General features: G+C 45.3%; 2 protein-coding genes and 1 long non-coding RNA gene across 6 annotated transcripts in view; 2 read left to right on the top strand and 1 right to left on the bottom strand.

The window, feature by feature from the left end:
- The window catches only part of SEL1L3 (SEL1L family member 3), a 33,397-nt gene extending 29,881 nt beyond the window's left edge, over positions 1-3,516 (bottom strand). For both annotated transcript variants that reach the window (XR_011725829.1, XM_071743800.1), the window contains exon 1: positions 3,307-3,516. Coding sequence is in view for 1 of the 2 variants with exons in the window: in XM_071743800.1 (XP_071599901.1) it covers positions 3,307-3,378 (72 nt within the window). In the remaining variant the exon portion in view is untranslated. The remainder of the gene's footprint in view (positions 1-3,306) is intronic.
- On the top strand, positions 2,973-8,987 carry SMIM20 (small integral membrane protein 20). 3 transcript variants are annotated; one of them, XM_071743805.1, is made up of 3 exons: positions 2,973-3,283; positions 7,153-7,209; positions 8,491-8,987. In XM_071743805.1, the coding sequence occupies exons 1-3, from the start codon at positions 3,054-3,056 to the stop codon at positions 8,507-8,509; spliced, it is 306 nt and encodes a 101-aa protein (XP_071599906.1). In that variant the 5' UTR covers positions 2,973-3,053; the 3' UTR covers positions 8,510-8,987. The 3 variants fall into 3 exon arrangements, with proteins under 3 accessions (XP_071599906.1, XP_071599908.1, XP_071599907.1); XM_071743806.1 differs by lacking the exon at positions 2,973-3,283 and adding an exon at positions 4,011-4,253; XM_071743807.1 differs by lacking the exons at positions 2,973-3,283; positions 7,153-7,209 and adding an exon at positions 3,537-4,253.
- A 224-nt stretch (positions 8,988-9,211) lies between these two features.
- Positions 9,212-11,010, top strand: LOC139796118 (uncharacterized). Its single transcript, XR_011725830.1, has 2 exons — positions 9,212-9,484; positions 10,475-11,010. It is a non-coding gene; the product is annotated as an uncharacterized lncRNA (long non-coding RNA).
- Positions 11,011-16,640: the final 5,630 nt, after the last annotated feature.

The following is a 16,640-nucleotide window of genomic DNA, read 5'->3' as shown; positions in this document are numbered from 1 at the left end:
ATACTTCTGCAAACAAACTGTATTTACAGGGTGTATCTTTCCCTTCCACACGTGGAATCTGGTCTAAGATACTGACTTACACGTCATGCTCTGTACACATATCCCTAGGATCAGGCCTGAAAAGTGTATATTAAAAGGTACCAGGATACTGCTGTTCACTTCTGCTGCCACACCCTGAGGTTTCTGTACCTTTTTTAAAAGTTAGCTGACCCTGTTACCTCTCATGCAGGCAGCTGAAGGGAGGAATAACAACTAAGGCAGCTCACAACAGTTTCCTGTGACCAAACTCATGTTCATAAAATGTTTGGGAACTTCTCACAGAAACATTCCTGTCCTGAAGACAGATTTACAAATCTGAGCAGCAAAGCATTTGCTCACTTTTTGCTCTCTGTAGCTAAGTACTTTATAATATACTTTGGAAGTAAGTGATGGGACATACACCAGGATTATCCTCCATGCTAGGGTTCTTCTCTCTAAGGCTTCAAACAGCTTCTTTTCTTTGTCCTCTGCAGTCAGCATCAGGCTTGATGCACTGCCAAGGATACCAAGGATTACTCAGCTCAGAGGCCCTGCCAGCAGAGCATGGCACTTCTGCCAGGTCCCCTGATCCATCTAAAATATTGAGAACTGTCACTCAGGATTACCAGGGATGCTGGTTGTTAAAATTCCTTAAAATGAGAGGATCTGTCTTGCGTGACTTTTAACTTTGCTGAGCTTAAACAAATGGAACTGAAATTTATCTTGGATATCTGCCTTGGATTGATGACTTCTTCACCGATTCTCAAAAATATTTAAAGGCTTTGGCCAAGTTGCTGGTACATTTTTAATTACTGGAATTGTGTGTTGTGCACCTGGAGGTCAAGACCTTGCCCATGATCCAATACCGGGATCAGTAAAAGTGCCTACTGATAAACTATTTTGCTTTTTATTTCTTAAGAATATGTTGACCCTCCTTGAGAACTACACTGAAAAAAAACATCAAGCCAGCAAAATCTGTGAAGGTGGAAATATTAGGAAAGGTCAGAATTAAGTTTACCTATACATCTTTCTTGTTCCTACAGAGGAGTGTTTTGCATTGAATGCTATTTTTCCTCTAGATCTCTGCCTCCTCAAAGGCACAAAAGCTCCAGGACTGCAAGTGGAACAGAGCTCTGCATAGAGAAGATGTACCCCAAGACCTTAATTTTATTTAAGGCAGATGCTGGAAGACAACTGAATGAAGGAACTTTCTGATGAAAAAGCTGGGTATTACTGCTAGCAACTAGGTAGCTATAGAGAACTACATTCATTTAGTGGTCCTGGGTCTTTATGAACTTGTCACCTAAACCACCACCTAAACAAAAACAACTGAGTGAGTGCTCTTTGTCCTCTTGTGTCCAACTAGGGACCCTGGAAGCCAGATTTGCAGTGATGCTGAACACTCACAGACATGTGTAAGCATCAGAATATACACTTTGAACAAATATAATGCTACATAAATGCAAAATACTCCACATTGTCAGTACCTAGGCTTTCTACAACAGGCACTCAGTGGTTTATCCACAAGAGATATGGGAGCTGACCTCCAGCAAAGGTTTGGCACTGTTTGTTCACCAAGAGGCAGGGATGTGTGGATGTGGCTATCTGACCTCCAGTGAATGGCTGAAACCATGCTGCTTTTTGGAGTGGGGATCCCCAGGTGGTAACCTCTGCAACCCCAACTGAGATCCTTGTAGAACAAACTCCATGATTTTCCTGGAGCACTTAAGCATGATGTACCATGACTGCTGATGCCTAAGGTTAGCTTCAGCCATGCTGGTCTTACTGCCTTTTCCCTCGTGTGCATTCTGCAAAGTGGCTCCCAGAGTTACTTAAGAAACTTTTCTTTCAGTTCTTTGGTGCCTGGATATTAGCTGGGACACGGGCTGCACAAATACATGAAGCATGCTCAGGTCTGCTGTTATAGCACCCCTAACAAACCCCTCAGGAGTAAGGGGCATCACTGTGCTCATCCAGTAAGGTGCAAAGACCCCTGAGTGACCTCCCAGGGATGCAGATGTGGCAGAGACCACTGACTGTAAACTCTTCCAGACCACACCGAGTCTTTGTTACCACTTGGTTTCCTCTACTGGGTTCTCTTTCCAGTGCATGGCACAGCCTGTGTATTATCTAAAAATTCCTACTTGATGAGGAACTCTGTTTCTTCCCTTCCCATTCTCTCAGACAACAGAATTGTGTATAACCTGACTACAGAGAGCTCAGGTGAAAGGATTACAGAGTGAATGTGATTATGAGATTTCAAATATAAAAGTTTCCCAGTACTGTGACCAGGCCAACCATTCTGGATTCAAAATGTTACCATAAATCAGGCAGAGCTCTGCCAGGAACAGAGATCTCATTGTGTGGGGCACCTCTAGCCACAAAAGCTGTAGACGATTTTTTTCCTGATCTTTTTCTTAAAACCTGCTGAATCTGAAGGAGTTAGGCCAAGTCATCCTATCAGATATCGGGGTAGAAACCACAGCTGGAGGCAATAACAACAAGGTGAAAATTTTCACTTGCATAATACTAAAGAAATTCTGCTTTTTTCACCTGCTGGACTAAGATCGTAGCAAGACATCCCCTCTCCCCCAACCTCATTTCACCCCAGCCGAATTTCCAGCAGTACCCTATGAAACTGCACCTGTTTGCACAAAGCATGGGGATAACCAGAGCCCTTCATCTGTGAACGCCTGCCACGTCACGCTATTTTAAGATGTGTGAAAAGGAGACACGTCAAAAAGGTTGCCGACCTGCTCCCGGTCAGCACCGGGATTATACCGGCACGTAAAGCCTGGAACCGGAGTTTGTGTTTAGCGGCATCAGAGAAGAAAAAGCAATTTAGCCGATACCACCCCCACCCCGGAGTGTCTGCAACCCACGCACACGAGTGGGTGTCAAAGGCACCCTCCTCCTTTCAAATCCAGAAATTTACCGTCACCAAGGGCGGAAAACTCTTTAATTAACGCGTTCATTTAATGCCCTGACGTTCCCGAGCTCCAGAAGAGACCTGAGGACTGCAGAGCGGTCCCGGGATGGCTCCGAGAGGCGGCCCCGAGCCCAGGCCGGGTGTCCGCGGTTCCCCCCGAACCCCCACCCGCGGCTGTGCCTCCCCCTCCTTACAGCCCGCAGCCCGAACCGGCACCACCGAGCCCCGCCGTGCAGCCGCGGGGATGCCGGGCACCCTTCCCCGCGGGGTCCCGCACTTGGCAGCTGGGGCCCTGGCCGCGGCCACCATCTTCCAGCGGGCGGGAGCCGGGGGCAGGTACGGGACCGAGCGGCACTCACCGTGAGGAAGAGGAGGAGGAGGAGGATCGGGGGGCGGTGGGAGGCGGAGGGGGGCTCAGCCGGGGGCCCCATTCTGCCGCGGAGACGGCACCGCCGCTGCCCAGCCCGGCCGGGAGCTCGCAGCCAGCCCCGCCGACGAGGATGCGGCAGATCCGGCTTCCTGGAGGAGGGGCCCGGCCACGGCAGCCCCGCGCCGCCGCAGGTGCGGAGGGGAGCGAAGGGCGCGGCGGGGCCGGGCCGGGCGGGACACGGGGGCCGAGAGCCCTGGGAGTACCGAGCCGCCCGCCTTGCTGGGAGGCACCGCCAAACCCCCCGGGACAGCGGGCACCGGGCAGGGACCGGGGAAAGGGGCGGGACGGGACCCGAGGTGCGGGGCCGCGCCCTCACCCCTCCTCGGGCGGCCCGGCTCGGGGGAGACCCGGTAACTCCCTCCGCCCCGCTTCACGCCGCGGCTCTGCCCTGCCCGCCCCTGCCAGCGCAGCCCCCGCCGGGGCAGCCGCCCGGTCCCGCTGTCGGGCGGCGCGCAGGGTGGGGTTAGGCGGGGCAGGGCTTCCGCAGAGCTGCCGTCTGCCGCCCCCGGTGGCGCCGCCGCCGTTCTCCTGCCCAGGGGTAACACACGGAGGCGCGGCGGGTGTGAACCGGCACCGGGACCGGGACCGGCGGGACCCCGCCACCGGGCTGCCCCTGTCCCGCCACACCGCCAGGGGGCGCTAACCGCAGCCGCGACGCTCCTGCCGCGCCATGCCCCAGCGGGGCTCGGCCGGGGCGGCCGCTGCCCCTCATCCGCCTTCCGGTGTGCCCCGGAAGCAGGAAGCGCAGAGCTTCCGGTTGGGTGCTGATGGCGGGGCTGGCGCGCACGGTGGGGATCTTCGGCGGCTTCTTGGCTGTGCTGGGTGCGGTGTTTTACCCCATCTACTTCCGGCCGCTGCTGCTGCCGGAGGAGTACAGTGAGTCCCTAAAGCGGTGGGGGGGGGCTAAGGGAGAGCGGCCCCCGGCCGGCTGCGGGGCTCTGAGCACCGAGGTTGTGCCCCCGCCATCCCCGGGCTGCGGGATGGGCTGAGGGTGTGCTGGGACTGCTGTGAGGGGACTCCTGTGAAGCGACTCCCGTGAAGCTTCCTGCTCCCCTAAGAGATGCTTAAAACATACAAACAGACAAAAAAATCCATGCTCGTAATACTCGTTTGGAGTTACGGGCCGACATTTGGTTAAGAACGTCCCTCAGCTGTTCTCTGAAGTGGTTAAGGGGAATTAAATGTAGCTGAAAAGGTTAAGATCAGAGAGCTGGAACACCTCCTATACAGACAAACAGAGAAATGGGGTTGTTCAGCCTGGAGAGGAGAAGGCTCCAGTGAGAGCTATTGGCAACATTCAGTATTTGAAAGGGGCATATAACAAATCTGGGGGCAGACTTTTGGGAAGGCCCATTGTGACAGGACAAGGCCTGGTTGTTTTAAACTGATGAGAGGTAGATTTAGACTCAGTAGAAGAAAGACATTTTTTGCAGTGTGGGTGCTGAAGCACTGGAGCAGATTGCCCAGAGAGGTGGGAGGTGCCCCAGCCCTGGAAACACTCAAAGCCAGGCTGGACAGGGCTCTGAGCAACTTGGTGTAGTTGAGGATGCCCCTGCTCACTGCAGGTGGTTTGGAATAGGTGACCTTTAAAGCTCCCTTCCAACCCAAGCCATTTCATGACTCTGTAAGTTGTTTGAGTTACATTTTGCAGCCACAGTTCTAAAGTTTAAGTTAAAATGTGGTTACAGGTTCTTTACTGATTGTGGTAATTTACTCGAGGAGGTCTCAGTCTGCAGTTTTCTCTGAACTGACTGCTATGGAAAACCCTCCCTCTCTGCTGGAAACACAGAAGACTCCTTAAAGCCACCACAGGTTCTGTAACCAGAGAGTTCTTGAGCAGGAGGAGCCTCAGCAGCTCCAGGAGGGCTCTCTGTGTCATGGAAGTGGTGGAGGCAGCACCCCTGACTCCTAAACTTCTGTTAATTACTACTGAGGGAAGCAAGGGAAAGTTCTGGTGTGAACCTGGCTGTAACCTCCTTCCCTGGCTTTAACTGAGGAAGCTGTTGATGGCACCTGAAGGTGCACGTGAGACAACTGAAGAGTTTTCTAGGAAGGAAAAGAAAAAGAAAAGGGCACTAAAGCTGCTGATCTTGGAGGGACTTGAACCTTGCATCAAAGCTGAAGCAAACTCTAACTTGGCAGTAGGCTTTTATTTAAGGAAGCTACATGTGTGAAGCTGGGAACTGCCCACAAAAAAAAATAGATTTTTGTGTTCCCATTTAAAAAACTATTCTGATTTCATTTCTGCTCACGGGGCACTTTTTAAAAATACAACAGAAATGTGACTCAGCATTAATGAAGGAACAAACCCAGTGAATCCCCTGAGCAAATGTTCCCCAGCACCTTAGGGATTTTTTTAAATTTCCATTCAGCATGCCAGATGGGCTGCTGAACTTGCTGTTTAATACCCAAACCTAAACTTTCTGCATGTTGCTCAGACTCCTCCTTTCTCTTCCCTTTATTCTGTGCTTTTCGTGGTGGTCGTTGCTTCAGGCTGAGAGAAGCAGAAGTCTTCCTTCTCACAGTACTTTAGAAAACAAGATGGAATTTCAAACCTGTGGTAGTTGAGTGGAAGAGTTTTAATCTCTGGGCTACAAGGAATTTGACAAAATTTCTGTAGAAGCCCCCATCCACCACTGGCTTGAGCTCTGGGTGTTTCTGATTTTTGGGATGCAGCCTCTGCAGCTGGATCTCTGGGTTAGCATCACAGAGTGATCCTGCACAAGGCAGGAATGGGTTTTAGTTCTCTGGAGTGACAATTAGTTGTGTAAACGTGCAGTTATGTTCCTCCCCCGTGCCCTAGGATAAGTCTGAGTCCTTGCCCCAGTTTATTCTGGTTTTGCTATCTGGGGTTTGTACCTTTTCCTTGGAAAGGAGGCAGTTCCCTGAGGTTTTGTCTGCTGAAAGGGATGGAATGGGAATCAGCAGAATCTGGATCTGCCTCTGGTGCCTCCCCCCTTGCAGGGAGGATCAGTCATTGTCACATGGCTGCTGGTCTCAGTGACATCAGGTTTGTGGGATCAGCCTGGGGACATGGAGCACCTGTGCTGGAAAGGTTCAGTTTTGAGGTGAGCATAGTCCTGAGTTTCCCTGAGAATGTCCACAGTTTCTTAAAAGACTTAAAAATTCACTGTTATGAGGAAAAGGCAAATCCAGCTGAGCTTGGACTTCTTCCTTTGAGGCACCCCAGTGGCAAAGGGTTAACTGGGAAGGAGAAAGGGTAGAAAGGGAAAAAGGGGGTGGCATTTAAAAAGGGAAATTTTATAGTTTCATCCATTTCTCTTTGTGGAAGCAGCTGAATCTTTCAAATAAAAAAGAAAAACCTGAGACAGACACATTGTATGGAAAAATATCCCTCTGATACTTTTACAAGGTTTACAAGCACTAATTTTATAGATGCTGTAATGAAATCCACCTGCAGTAAGATGCAAGAATAAATCTTTGAGGAGTTTTACGTTGAGGATATGAGTGATAGCTCCTAAAAGTACTAATTATCCCTTCAGTGAGGGGATCCTGGCAGGTATTGGCATCTTTTATTAAACAGTAGTCGTAACTTTAAGATTATTTGGTGTTTGTAGTGTCTCAAAACAGACCAGTTGTTAGTTTCTCAGTAAAGTGTGAATACTGCATTTGCATTGTCTAGGTGGATGCTCACCAGAGCTTTGCAGTGTAACACCCAGAATGAACAAAAATGCTGAGTATTATTTTATTGGGTGCAATCAAGGGCTCCGATATTCTGCTTTTTTAGCAGTGTCCTTCCCATTCTGTTTTCCAGAGAAAGAACAGTCCATAAACAGAGCTGGTATTGTTCAAGAGGATATTCAGCCTCCAGGTATACTTGATTCATGTGTTAAAGGATATTCTTGAAGGAAGACCTGATTATTTATATGGATATAAATAATATAGTGAAGGATGCATTCAAATAACACAAATATAATAAACTTGACATGAAGATTTTTTTTTCAGGCTAATCGTTCACTTGAAAATTACAGATTTTTAAAAAACTTGTTTTAAATCTACTTAACTGGCCAAATAAGTTGTAGAGGTTTTGTTACCTTCACACTTTCTTAAACAGGTGCCAATTTCCAAACCAGAGATGAATTTCTGAACAAGCTCAGAGCAAACAAGAACCATGGGTGGGCTGAGCTCTAGCTGTAAAAAATACATTATTGCACCCTGGTTTTGTGGAACTCTGCTTTACAGCTCAGCTGAAACACAAACCAGCACTTTGTGGGTACCTTCCAGCCTCCTGGGTGGAGAGGCAGGGCAGAAATCTGCTACACTTCCAGGAAATGTTTGGAATGCAGTGCTAATAGCTTTCTGATCCCTGCTGTCAGCAATAGAAGGTGTAGAAAAACATAGGAGGGGAATAAAAATTGGAAGTCTGGCAAACCATCCTGGAGAGTTCAGGGACTGTGGGGTGGTTATTTGTTGTTCAAGGCTGGCACTGCTCTTTTAAGGAGGTGAGGGTGCTTGTCTTGATGAAACAGCTTATACCAGAGTATGGTAAAGGGTAACTTATTTTTAGAAAAGCCTGGCAGGCCTGACAGCCTCAGCAGGGGAGAACCAAATAGGATTAATGCCTTGCCCTTACTGTGTGTATCAGTTCAGTCATCAGGATTTACTTTCCAGGAAAGTGGAGAAATGCTGAAAAGGAGTAAAAAGGGGATTGTGAAATAGAAGTCTGGTAGATCTGCCTTTTTTATTTAACATTAAAGAGGGCTGAACTGGCTCATTTATCCAAGATGCAGGTAGTTGGTGACCAGTTCTCCTCAGTAGGCCTTTTTCATCTAAATTTAGCTGCTGAGGGGGTGCAAGATCTGCTAATTGAAATGAAATCCAGACAAATTCTAGGGAAAAGTGCAACTCTAGATGGTTGGTCCAGCAATATTAGAAAACATTGCATGTGGGTGTTGTAGATTTTTTTCCACTAGGATCAAGATGAGGTTGTCTTTCTAAATATTTTTGCAAGCTTAAGCAGAGTTGTGCATTCAGTGCAGAAATCATCAGGTTCTTTCATTGTTTCATACCTAAGGCTGGAGTTGCAGACCATTTAATTTCTTTTTTCCCAATCTGCTTATGAACTGGTGGTGTTCTCATATTTGATTTTTAGGCCTAAAAGTGTGGTCTGATCCATTTGGAAGAAAGTAATGTTGGTGGCTGGTTGTATTGCAAGGCAAAACTGGAGATGGACATCTTCAGCTGCTTCTTCTTTCACTGAAGGATGTCTCTGGAGAAAAATTCTGAATATGCTGTGTGGGCACAGGAGGAGCTACAAACACTCCTGGCTGGAATCCCAAGAAAAAAAAACCTACTAATTGTGAGTGAGGGGCATATTACACAGACTTTTGAGAGCTGAATGATTCTTCAATTTAAAAGTCAAATATTTATTTTCTTGAGAAAGGGGAAGAGGAATTATTTTTGTTGTTTAGCTCTAAACACTTGTGGAATAAATTATGCATAGAATTAATCATGCAGACCCCTGCAGTTTCTTCCACAATTTGAGAATTACTTTTTGTGAAATCACATGAAAATGTGATGGTGCAGATCAGTGCAGAAAATATAACATGGTGTGTGTAAATGTGTACATTAAAATTTCTTCCTTTTAAACCAATGTGTAATCTTTTCATTTATTCATTTATTTTCATTTTGCAATTTTGTGGCTCGTTGACCTTGGCAAGCTGCCAGGTGCCCACTCAGCCACTGTCTCACTCCCTCTCTTCAGCAGGATAGAGGAAGAAAATAGGATCACAGAGCTTGTAGGATTACAGAGCTCATGTGGATAGCACAGGGAGTTAGTTTTGCCTGCAACAGCCACTGGTAAGCAAACTCAGCTTGGGGAGAGTTAGTGTAATTGCTAAGTAAAATAGATTTGGATACTGAGAAACAGAAACAAAAATTAAAATAGCACCTCCCCACGGCCTTCTGTTTTCCAGGGTCAACTTCAGTCTGTTTCTTCCTCCTGATGCCTTCAGTGGTCAGTGGGGGTTTACAGTCAGTTTGTGACAGTTCTGCCTCTCCCCTGCTCCTGTGTGGGCTCTCTCTGAGCTGCAGTTCCCTCTGGAAATACTCATCTGCCCCCGTGTGGTTCCTCCCCAGGCCACAGTGTGGATATTTTTTCCAACATGGTCTCCTCAGGCTGCAGGGGAATAACTGCTCTGGTCCCTGGAGCACCTCCTCCCCCTCTTTCTTTTCTGACTGTGGTGTTCATACTCCTGTGTTCCTCACCTTTTTGCCCCTCATTTTTCTGCTTGTCTGGTGTTTTCATAGAAGTGTCACCCCCCTGGCTGCTGGGCTGGGCAGTGTCTTGCAGTGGAGCTGTCTGTGGCTGGCATGGGGCAGCTGCTGCAGCCCACTTCCCTTGCTGGCAAAATCTTGACCAGTGCACCTGAAACAGAAGGTTGACACCAAATGTTGGGGTGGGAAAGCAGATAATTTAAATGATCTTTTTTACAAACCACTTTTTCATGGCAAGCATAATGAAGGTTATGTTCATTAGAACAGGTGAGTAAAGGATTGCCCCTGCTGAAAACCTCCCAAACTGGGTGTCTGTCTTAATAACAGGTTCTGAAGAAATTACACTTTCAGGCTGCAAAAGAAAGAAGCAGTCTGTAACCTAACCAAGATTGTTGCTGAGTACAGGTGTAGCATGTGCATTTAACTTTACTACACTATCATCTTTTCTTGATTTATTTTTAGTGTCTCATTAGGGGACACAACATTTAAAGGCCATTGCAGGATTGTATATGTTACAAAGAATGTATGTGCACATTTTTATTAAGACATTAAATACTTGACATTTATAGTGTTCTTTTCCAAAATGCTGTTTGGTTACTTATTATTTTTCAACAAAACCACACAAAGAAGTCAGTTTTTTAATAAATATTTGTAGTTCTATGTAATTATTAGTACTTGGGAGGGACTTGTCTGCCTTTTGCAGAGGAACAGATTTGCTCGTTTTTGACCACCTATTCTGATTGTGCACATAGAAAGTGTGGGGCACAACACTTGCTAAAAATGTCTTCCAATAATATTTTTTAAACACTTATCATATCTATTCTGTAATATGAATGCATTTTGCTTATTTATTTTAGCAGGAATATGAACAGCGAATACAGCTTCAGCCTTTGGAGAACTGGAGAAGTTTTAAACAGTGCTTTGAGATGCCAACAGAAGTGTCTGGCTGGACAAGTTTGGGTCTGCTGTTGTATGCTGATAAGTTCTAAAATTATTAAAACTTCTGCCATGAAGAGCAAGATTTGCATTTTGGTCTAAATGCAGCTTAGTGTTGAAGCATCACAGACTGTTGATGATGCAAGGAAGCACTCAAGCACAAGCACTTCAGGAGTAAAGATGGCAAAAGATATTAGCAAGTTGCAGAGCTATACACAGAAGGAAGAAAAATGAGATTTTTCTTGCTGAATATTGTGCTTTGTTTATTGAAATTGTTCTCACTGGTGAGAGGGAATTTTTTTTTCTCCAAGCACATTGAATAGATTCAACTGATCATCACATATTTTTCTGTAAATATGCCCTCTCACAAAAAAAAAAAAAAAAAAAACAGTTCAGAAAAGGAAGCCATTCTTGTGATTTGCAGTTTTTCTAACCAAAATAAATCATGTATTTTCCCTTCTTGCAGTCCAACAATAATTAACTACTCATTTTCTCAGTACTGTGTTCACTCCTACTGACCTTCTTCATGTTAACATGCAGACACAGAAGTAAATGAAAAGCTGCATTGTCTTTTTCTGTGGTGCCACACAGCCCAGACAGTGTGTTAGACAGTGGAAGAAAATAACTTTCCAGCTCCTGAGAAAGCCCAGCAGAACATACACAGTTCCCATGTGGGCCATGTATAACAGGAGAGAGCAAAAACCAAAGTGGAGGTTGAAGCATATTGAAGGTCTTGTTTTCACCTACTAACCTATAATCTGAGGTGTATTTGTGCATAGTGCAAATGGTCACTGCTTAAGACACTGTCATGGAAATGAGGACCTGTGGTCAGTTCCCTGTTCCACCATTCTTTTCTCTGGCAGCAGATAAGCAATTCAGTCTTTGAGCTTCAGTTCCATCTGCCAAATAGCAGTAACAGGACTCCCCTTTGCAAGGCATGGTGAAGGTAAATGCAGGGGTGAGAATGTTTGATGTTCAAGAAAACATTTTTGCTTCTTGTCTGAGAAGTTTTCTTCATGGTTAATCCAAATCCAGGTCTGGATTTGTTTGGGAATCAGGTATTTTGTTTTCACAAACTTAAAATGGTTTGAAGAATCTTTTCCAGGAGGAAGCGACTTAGAAATTTCCCAGGACTTTATACTGTTCAAATATTATGCTCTGGGTGTGGAAATTTTATATTCTGGGAGTCAAACAGAAAACTCACCAGCTTTTCACAATATTAGTGGGGCTTTTTTAGAAGATCTCCAACTTTGAATATAAACCTCTGTATGGGTGTGGAAATGCAACCCAATATACACATTACTACAGTTATTAAAAAAAAAAAAAAACAACCAAAAAACAATTCGCTCAGCTTTTTTTACTGATCCAGGTGCCTCAGCAATTTCCTGGGTGGTTTTCAGTATTCTGTAACAATGGATCCTTCCTTCTCACCTTTGCATGACAAACAAAGTAGCTAAAAGTCTAAGAGAGCTACAGGTAGTGAGCAGAGGAGGCTGGGTGGCTGCTAAAAGAAGTGAGGAGGAACTGTAGATCCTGGGTGGAAGGAATGTTTGTCCTGTAACCATGGAGAAAGAAACACCTTGGAGGTGGGGTGGTGGATATGAAGAGGAGCCAGGGCATGGTGATGAATTGAATTGGCAGAGGCATAAGGGATGTAGGACATAAATCTGTTGGAATGCAGCCTTTGTGGGCTCTGCTGCTCTCAGAGCAAGTTGGGATACATCTTTCCTTTTGTTTCCTCTCCAGCAGATCAGAGCTAAACATTTTTAAATAAAGCTCTTAGTCAAGACAAGGAGGTTGTCATGAGAAGAGATCGACCAAGGAGAAATGATAAAAGTACCCTTCACTCTATCCTACCTTGAGAGGTCAGAAATCATAGAATAAATTAGGTTTGAAAGGACCTCATGCTGAAAAGTATCTTTCAGGCCCCAGGACATAGGGAAAGGTGCCTCCTTCTTCATCAGCTTCTTCCTGTAATTCTGGACAGTGAATATCAGCAATGCCAGTCAGGATACAGGAGGAAGGTACTCCCTTTGCTTCAGCAGAAATTCCTTCTCAGGCACCCATTCATTCCCAGAACTGGATGGCTCAGGCCCAGGCAAGGTTTAGGAATGTACTTACCCTGGATGAAGAGAAACCACGGTGGATATTAACCAGAAGCATTTGTTCCCTGGTGTATTATCTGTGACTTCTGGGGTGCCAGTGATTGTAGCAGATCTCCCACCTACAGATAAGATGAAAGTTCATACAAGAACTCTTACCTACAGCACCGTCAGGAGTCCTCTGAAGCCTGGCAAGCAGGTAATGTCAGTCATAAAATCTTCACAGTCTGCTTGTATTTTCCCTTGAAATGAGCTCCATTCCCCTGGTCCTTCTTAAAGCCACCCTGTGTGTGGTTAACACAGGCTTGCTGGGTGTCCCATCCAACAGTTTCTCATAGTTCAGTTCTAAATCCCGTGTCCCACCTTAGAAACTTGTGAGGTACTACTGCTCCCTGCATTTTCTGTGTGATTTTAATGAGTTGTGTGAATTTGTGGTCTACCTGCCTCTGGACCAGAGCAATGATGCCAGCAGTACCCCCTAGCTGAAGGAGGCTGCAAGCAGCTCTGAGATGTAAGAGAGCCATTCACAAGTCTGCAATTCCTACTGATAGACATCACAATTCCTCCTAGTTGTTTTACAGCTGACAAGCTTTTGGTTCATAGCCAAACTCTGTCATTATTCCCTGTTGCACTTAGCACAGTTAAATTTTGCCCCATAGCTATCATTGCAGCTGTTCTTTTGCAGTGACATCGCCTCCCAAATTGTTTATCAGAACATTTAATTGGTGTACTGCTATTTTTGTGCCAAAAAGTTACATTAAACTTGTCCTAGGACAGTTCTTTGAGGAATGCCACTGGTAAAAACCCTCCAGTCCAGTGACTTCCAATTTGTCATTCCTGCTCTAGCTGCTTCCCATAATTGGCTTACAGTTTTTGCAGCTGCTCTTTCCCCTGTGACACTGGTCCAAATGCTTTGCTAAAGTCCAGGTGGGACATATCCTCTGTATTTTTGTCATCTTGACAAGTTGGTTACCTGATGAAGTAGCAAGATGATGTTCCCTGACATGTTCTACTTTGGGACTTTCCATAGGTGTCCCCACTTTGCATTCCCTCACAGTTTGCATAACTCTTGTGTGCTCTTCTGGAAAGAATAACACCTAGATAGTTGTTTTCCAAAAGAGATGTTCAGAAGTACCTGAACATCTTTATAGTCCATATTTTCTGGATCATAATGTATATGACAAATGCATCATAATGCATATAAAATGGAAAGTTTGGTATGCTAGAACTAACCTCAAAGTACTTAGTAGTAGTACCTTTAGGACTACTTTCACATCATGAGAGTGACCTTCCTCTCCAGCCCAGGCAGAGAGAGATTTGCTGCTGTTGGTTCTTTTCAAAAGATCAGAAGTTTATATTATCCCATCTCTGTGTCATTAATTATTGGCTCATAAGAACCAGGCCCAACTAATAGAAAATCAGGCTGTAAACATAGTACCAGAACACCCAGCTGGTTTTGTTTAGGCAGAAGAAACATCACTCATCAAACTCAAGAAGAGTAAGGGCAGTTACCAAGCCTTATTGACAAAATGGTATTAAGTAAATTGCCACATCTGCATTTGATAGTGAAAAAGTATTTAAACCTGGTTCTAGTTTGCACAGATCATTGGGTGCATATCACTTAAAGGCTCCTGACAAGGCAGGCATGAAATCCAGGTAATGGCTGCTTTGAAGATGATGAGAAGTTTACCTTTGCTTCAATGCTTTGAAGTCCCAGAAGTAATACAGGTAAAGGTAAAAATAGAATATTTCAATTGTTCCAGTGATTTTAGGGGAATGATACTGATGGCACTTTGTGATTCAGTTGTGCACTGTCTCATGGTTTGGGAACTACCTGGAATATGAACTGTATGCTCTGCTGGACCTTAGAAATTATAAAGATGAGTTACTTTATGCAATTTCATGCCCCATTTACAGTTAGCCACTTTGCCCCACCTTTTTCCAGGAATCTTCCCATGATGATGTGCTCTAGCTAAAGTTCTGATCATCTCTTAAGTGTTAGAAGAGTGAAAGATGCTTTGTTCCTGTTATTTCCAATTCACATGCTGCTCTCTGTTGAGACTACCATGAATCTTAAGGACCAGGTTCTAATTCTAGCCCTAAATCTATGGAAGATTTCTTTTTTTTTTTTCCTAGATTATTTTTCCTATCTACATCTTTAGACAGACAGCTCCAGTGCAAGAAGTGTCCCTGCTAGGTGTTCTGCGGGTAGTACAGAAATGTTCTGTCACAAACACAGTTTCATTCTGAAGAAGCATTTTGGATTACCTTGCTTAGGAACCTGGCTCCTGGGGCAAATACCTCCAACAGGCTCCTTACCACTTGATTCTTTCAGGATTCAGCAGTTTTGTCTCCTTTGCAGATTTTGAGATAAATCAAGGGAAATATTGCAGTTTCTGCTTATGATAGAGACCTTCCTCACTCATGGTCTGTCCTGAAATAGATCCTGGATTTTCAGATCTCAACTCTCTGAAGATACCTCCTGCTATTTTCAGGACTGTGTTTTGGGTGAATAGCCTTCTTTGGGTATTAAACTCATGATGAAATGTTACCCCTACTGCATGCAAGCAGTATGGAAATACTCATGTCTGCTTCACTGATATAACCTGGATGGAAACAGAAGTTTTACCCCCTGTTCTCTTGTTTTAGTTATGTGTTGAGTATTCTGTTACAATTAAACTTCTCTCTCCCAGAAATGTGGTAGACGAGAGCCCTTAAAACTATCTGCATATTTTAAGTGTGTGTTCTTCAAATGAGATTTTCTGAATTAGAATCACCAAGGTTGGAAAAAACCTTCAAGATCATTAAGTCCACCTGTCAGTCCTACATCACTGTAACCACTAAACCATCTCCCCTGGTGCAACATGAACCCTTTTCCTCTTGTCCTATCCCTAGTCACTAGTGAGGAGAGGCCAACACCTGCCTCACCACAACCTCCTTTCAGGTGGATGTAGAGAGTTGAATGCCAACTGCTATGCTGAAAATCTTCTTTATATTACTAATGAATTTCCTATCTTGTTTCATCGTAAGAAATATCACAGCAGTATATAAAGCAATGAAGGAAGGGCCATGTTCACTTAAATTTGCAGAGACTGGGAATCTGGGGAATGAGTGTATTTAGTCCAATGTTGCTTCATGTGTTTTCTGCTTTAGGAAGTGACAGGGAGCTTTTGAAGAGGAATTGTGTTTAGGAAAAGACCCAGGACATTCCTTGGGCAGGAACATGACATTGATGAGATTCACCTGGCCTGACAGGTGTCTTCATTCAGTCTGAATTAATTTTAGGGAAGTGGAGGATCCTGGTGGAGTCTCAGGCTTTACCTGAGTAGGGGCCTGTCCAGTGACCACACTAACTGTGTGTCCAGAGTGCAAAGAAAAGCTACAGAGCTCTATTTGTTTTTCCCACCCACAGATGAGGGAACCAGAAGTTACTGCCTAGCACGAGTATGGATGGAATGGGTTTTTGAAGAGGTGTTTGCACTGCCAGGAGAGGTGAGGAGCTATTTCTGGGCAAACTCACCAGTCATGCTCCTTTTTGAAGTCTCACTAGCAGAAGGGCTTTGGCAGCTGGAAGGCAGCCATGCAGTGGGGTATGAGTGATAATCCCACCTCTCTCCACCCAGCACAGGGAGAGCCACAGTCACATTTGTGCAAACTCCTTTTGCAAACCAGCAAAAGAATGGGAGCTGCTCATCCCTGTCCCAGACAAGAAGAGAACCATCTGTCCAACACACCTCAAACAGTCCAAACCATGCCCTGTAGCCTAGGCAGGATTCCTGTTTCTCTGAAGGAGGGCTACTACCATTTGGAAGCCCTCTACACAAGCTCTTTCCAAATAGTTCTCTCTTGTTTCCCTTGGGCTGGAAGTCATTTTAGATTTGCCAGCTGGGTCTTGGCCCCTGGGCCGATTCCAGCACTGGAGCCTGGTTTTATGTCAGAGTGAGCTGGCTGATCCCGTGGGATGTTCCAGTGCTCCCTGACGCAGGTG

This window comes from Heliangelus exortis, chromosome 4, assembly GCF_036169615.1.
Source record: "Heliangelus exortis chromosome 4, bHelExo1.hap1, whole genome shotgun sequence".
NCBI lineage: Eukaryota > Metazoa > Chordata > Aves > Apodiformes > Trochilidae > Heliangelus > Heliangelus exortis.
This window is presented reverse-complemented; position numbering and strand designations above follow the sequence as displayed.

What these genes read in the sequence shown, in the direction of transcription:
- SMIM20 (XM_071743805.1), top strand. Translation starts at nt 3,054, where the DNA reads ATGGCTCCGAGAGGCGGCCCCGAGCCCAGGCCGGGTGTCCGCGGTTCC. An exon ending in CGGGCGGGAGCCGGGGGCAG is followed by an intron (nt 3,284 to 7,152) that starts GTACGGGACCGA and finishes TCTGTTTTCCAG; the next exon opens with AGAAAGAACAGTCCATAAAC.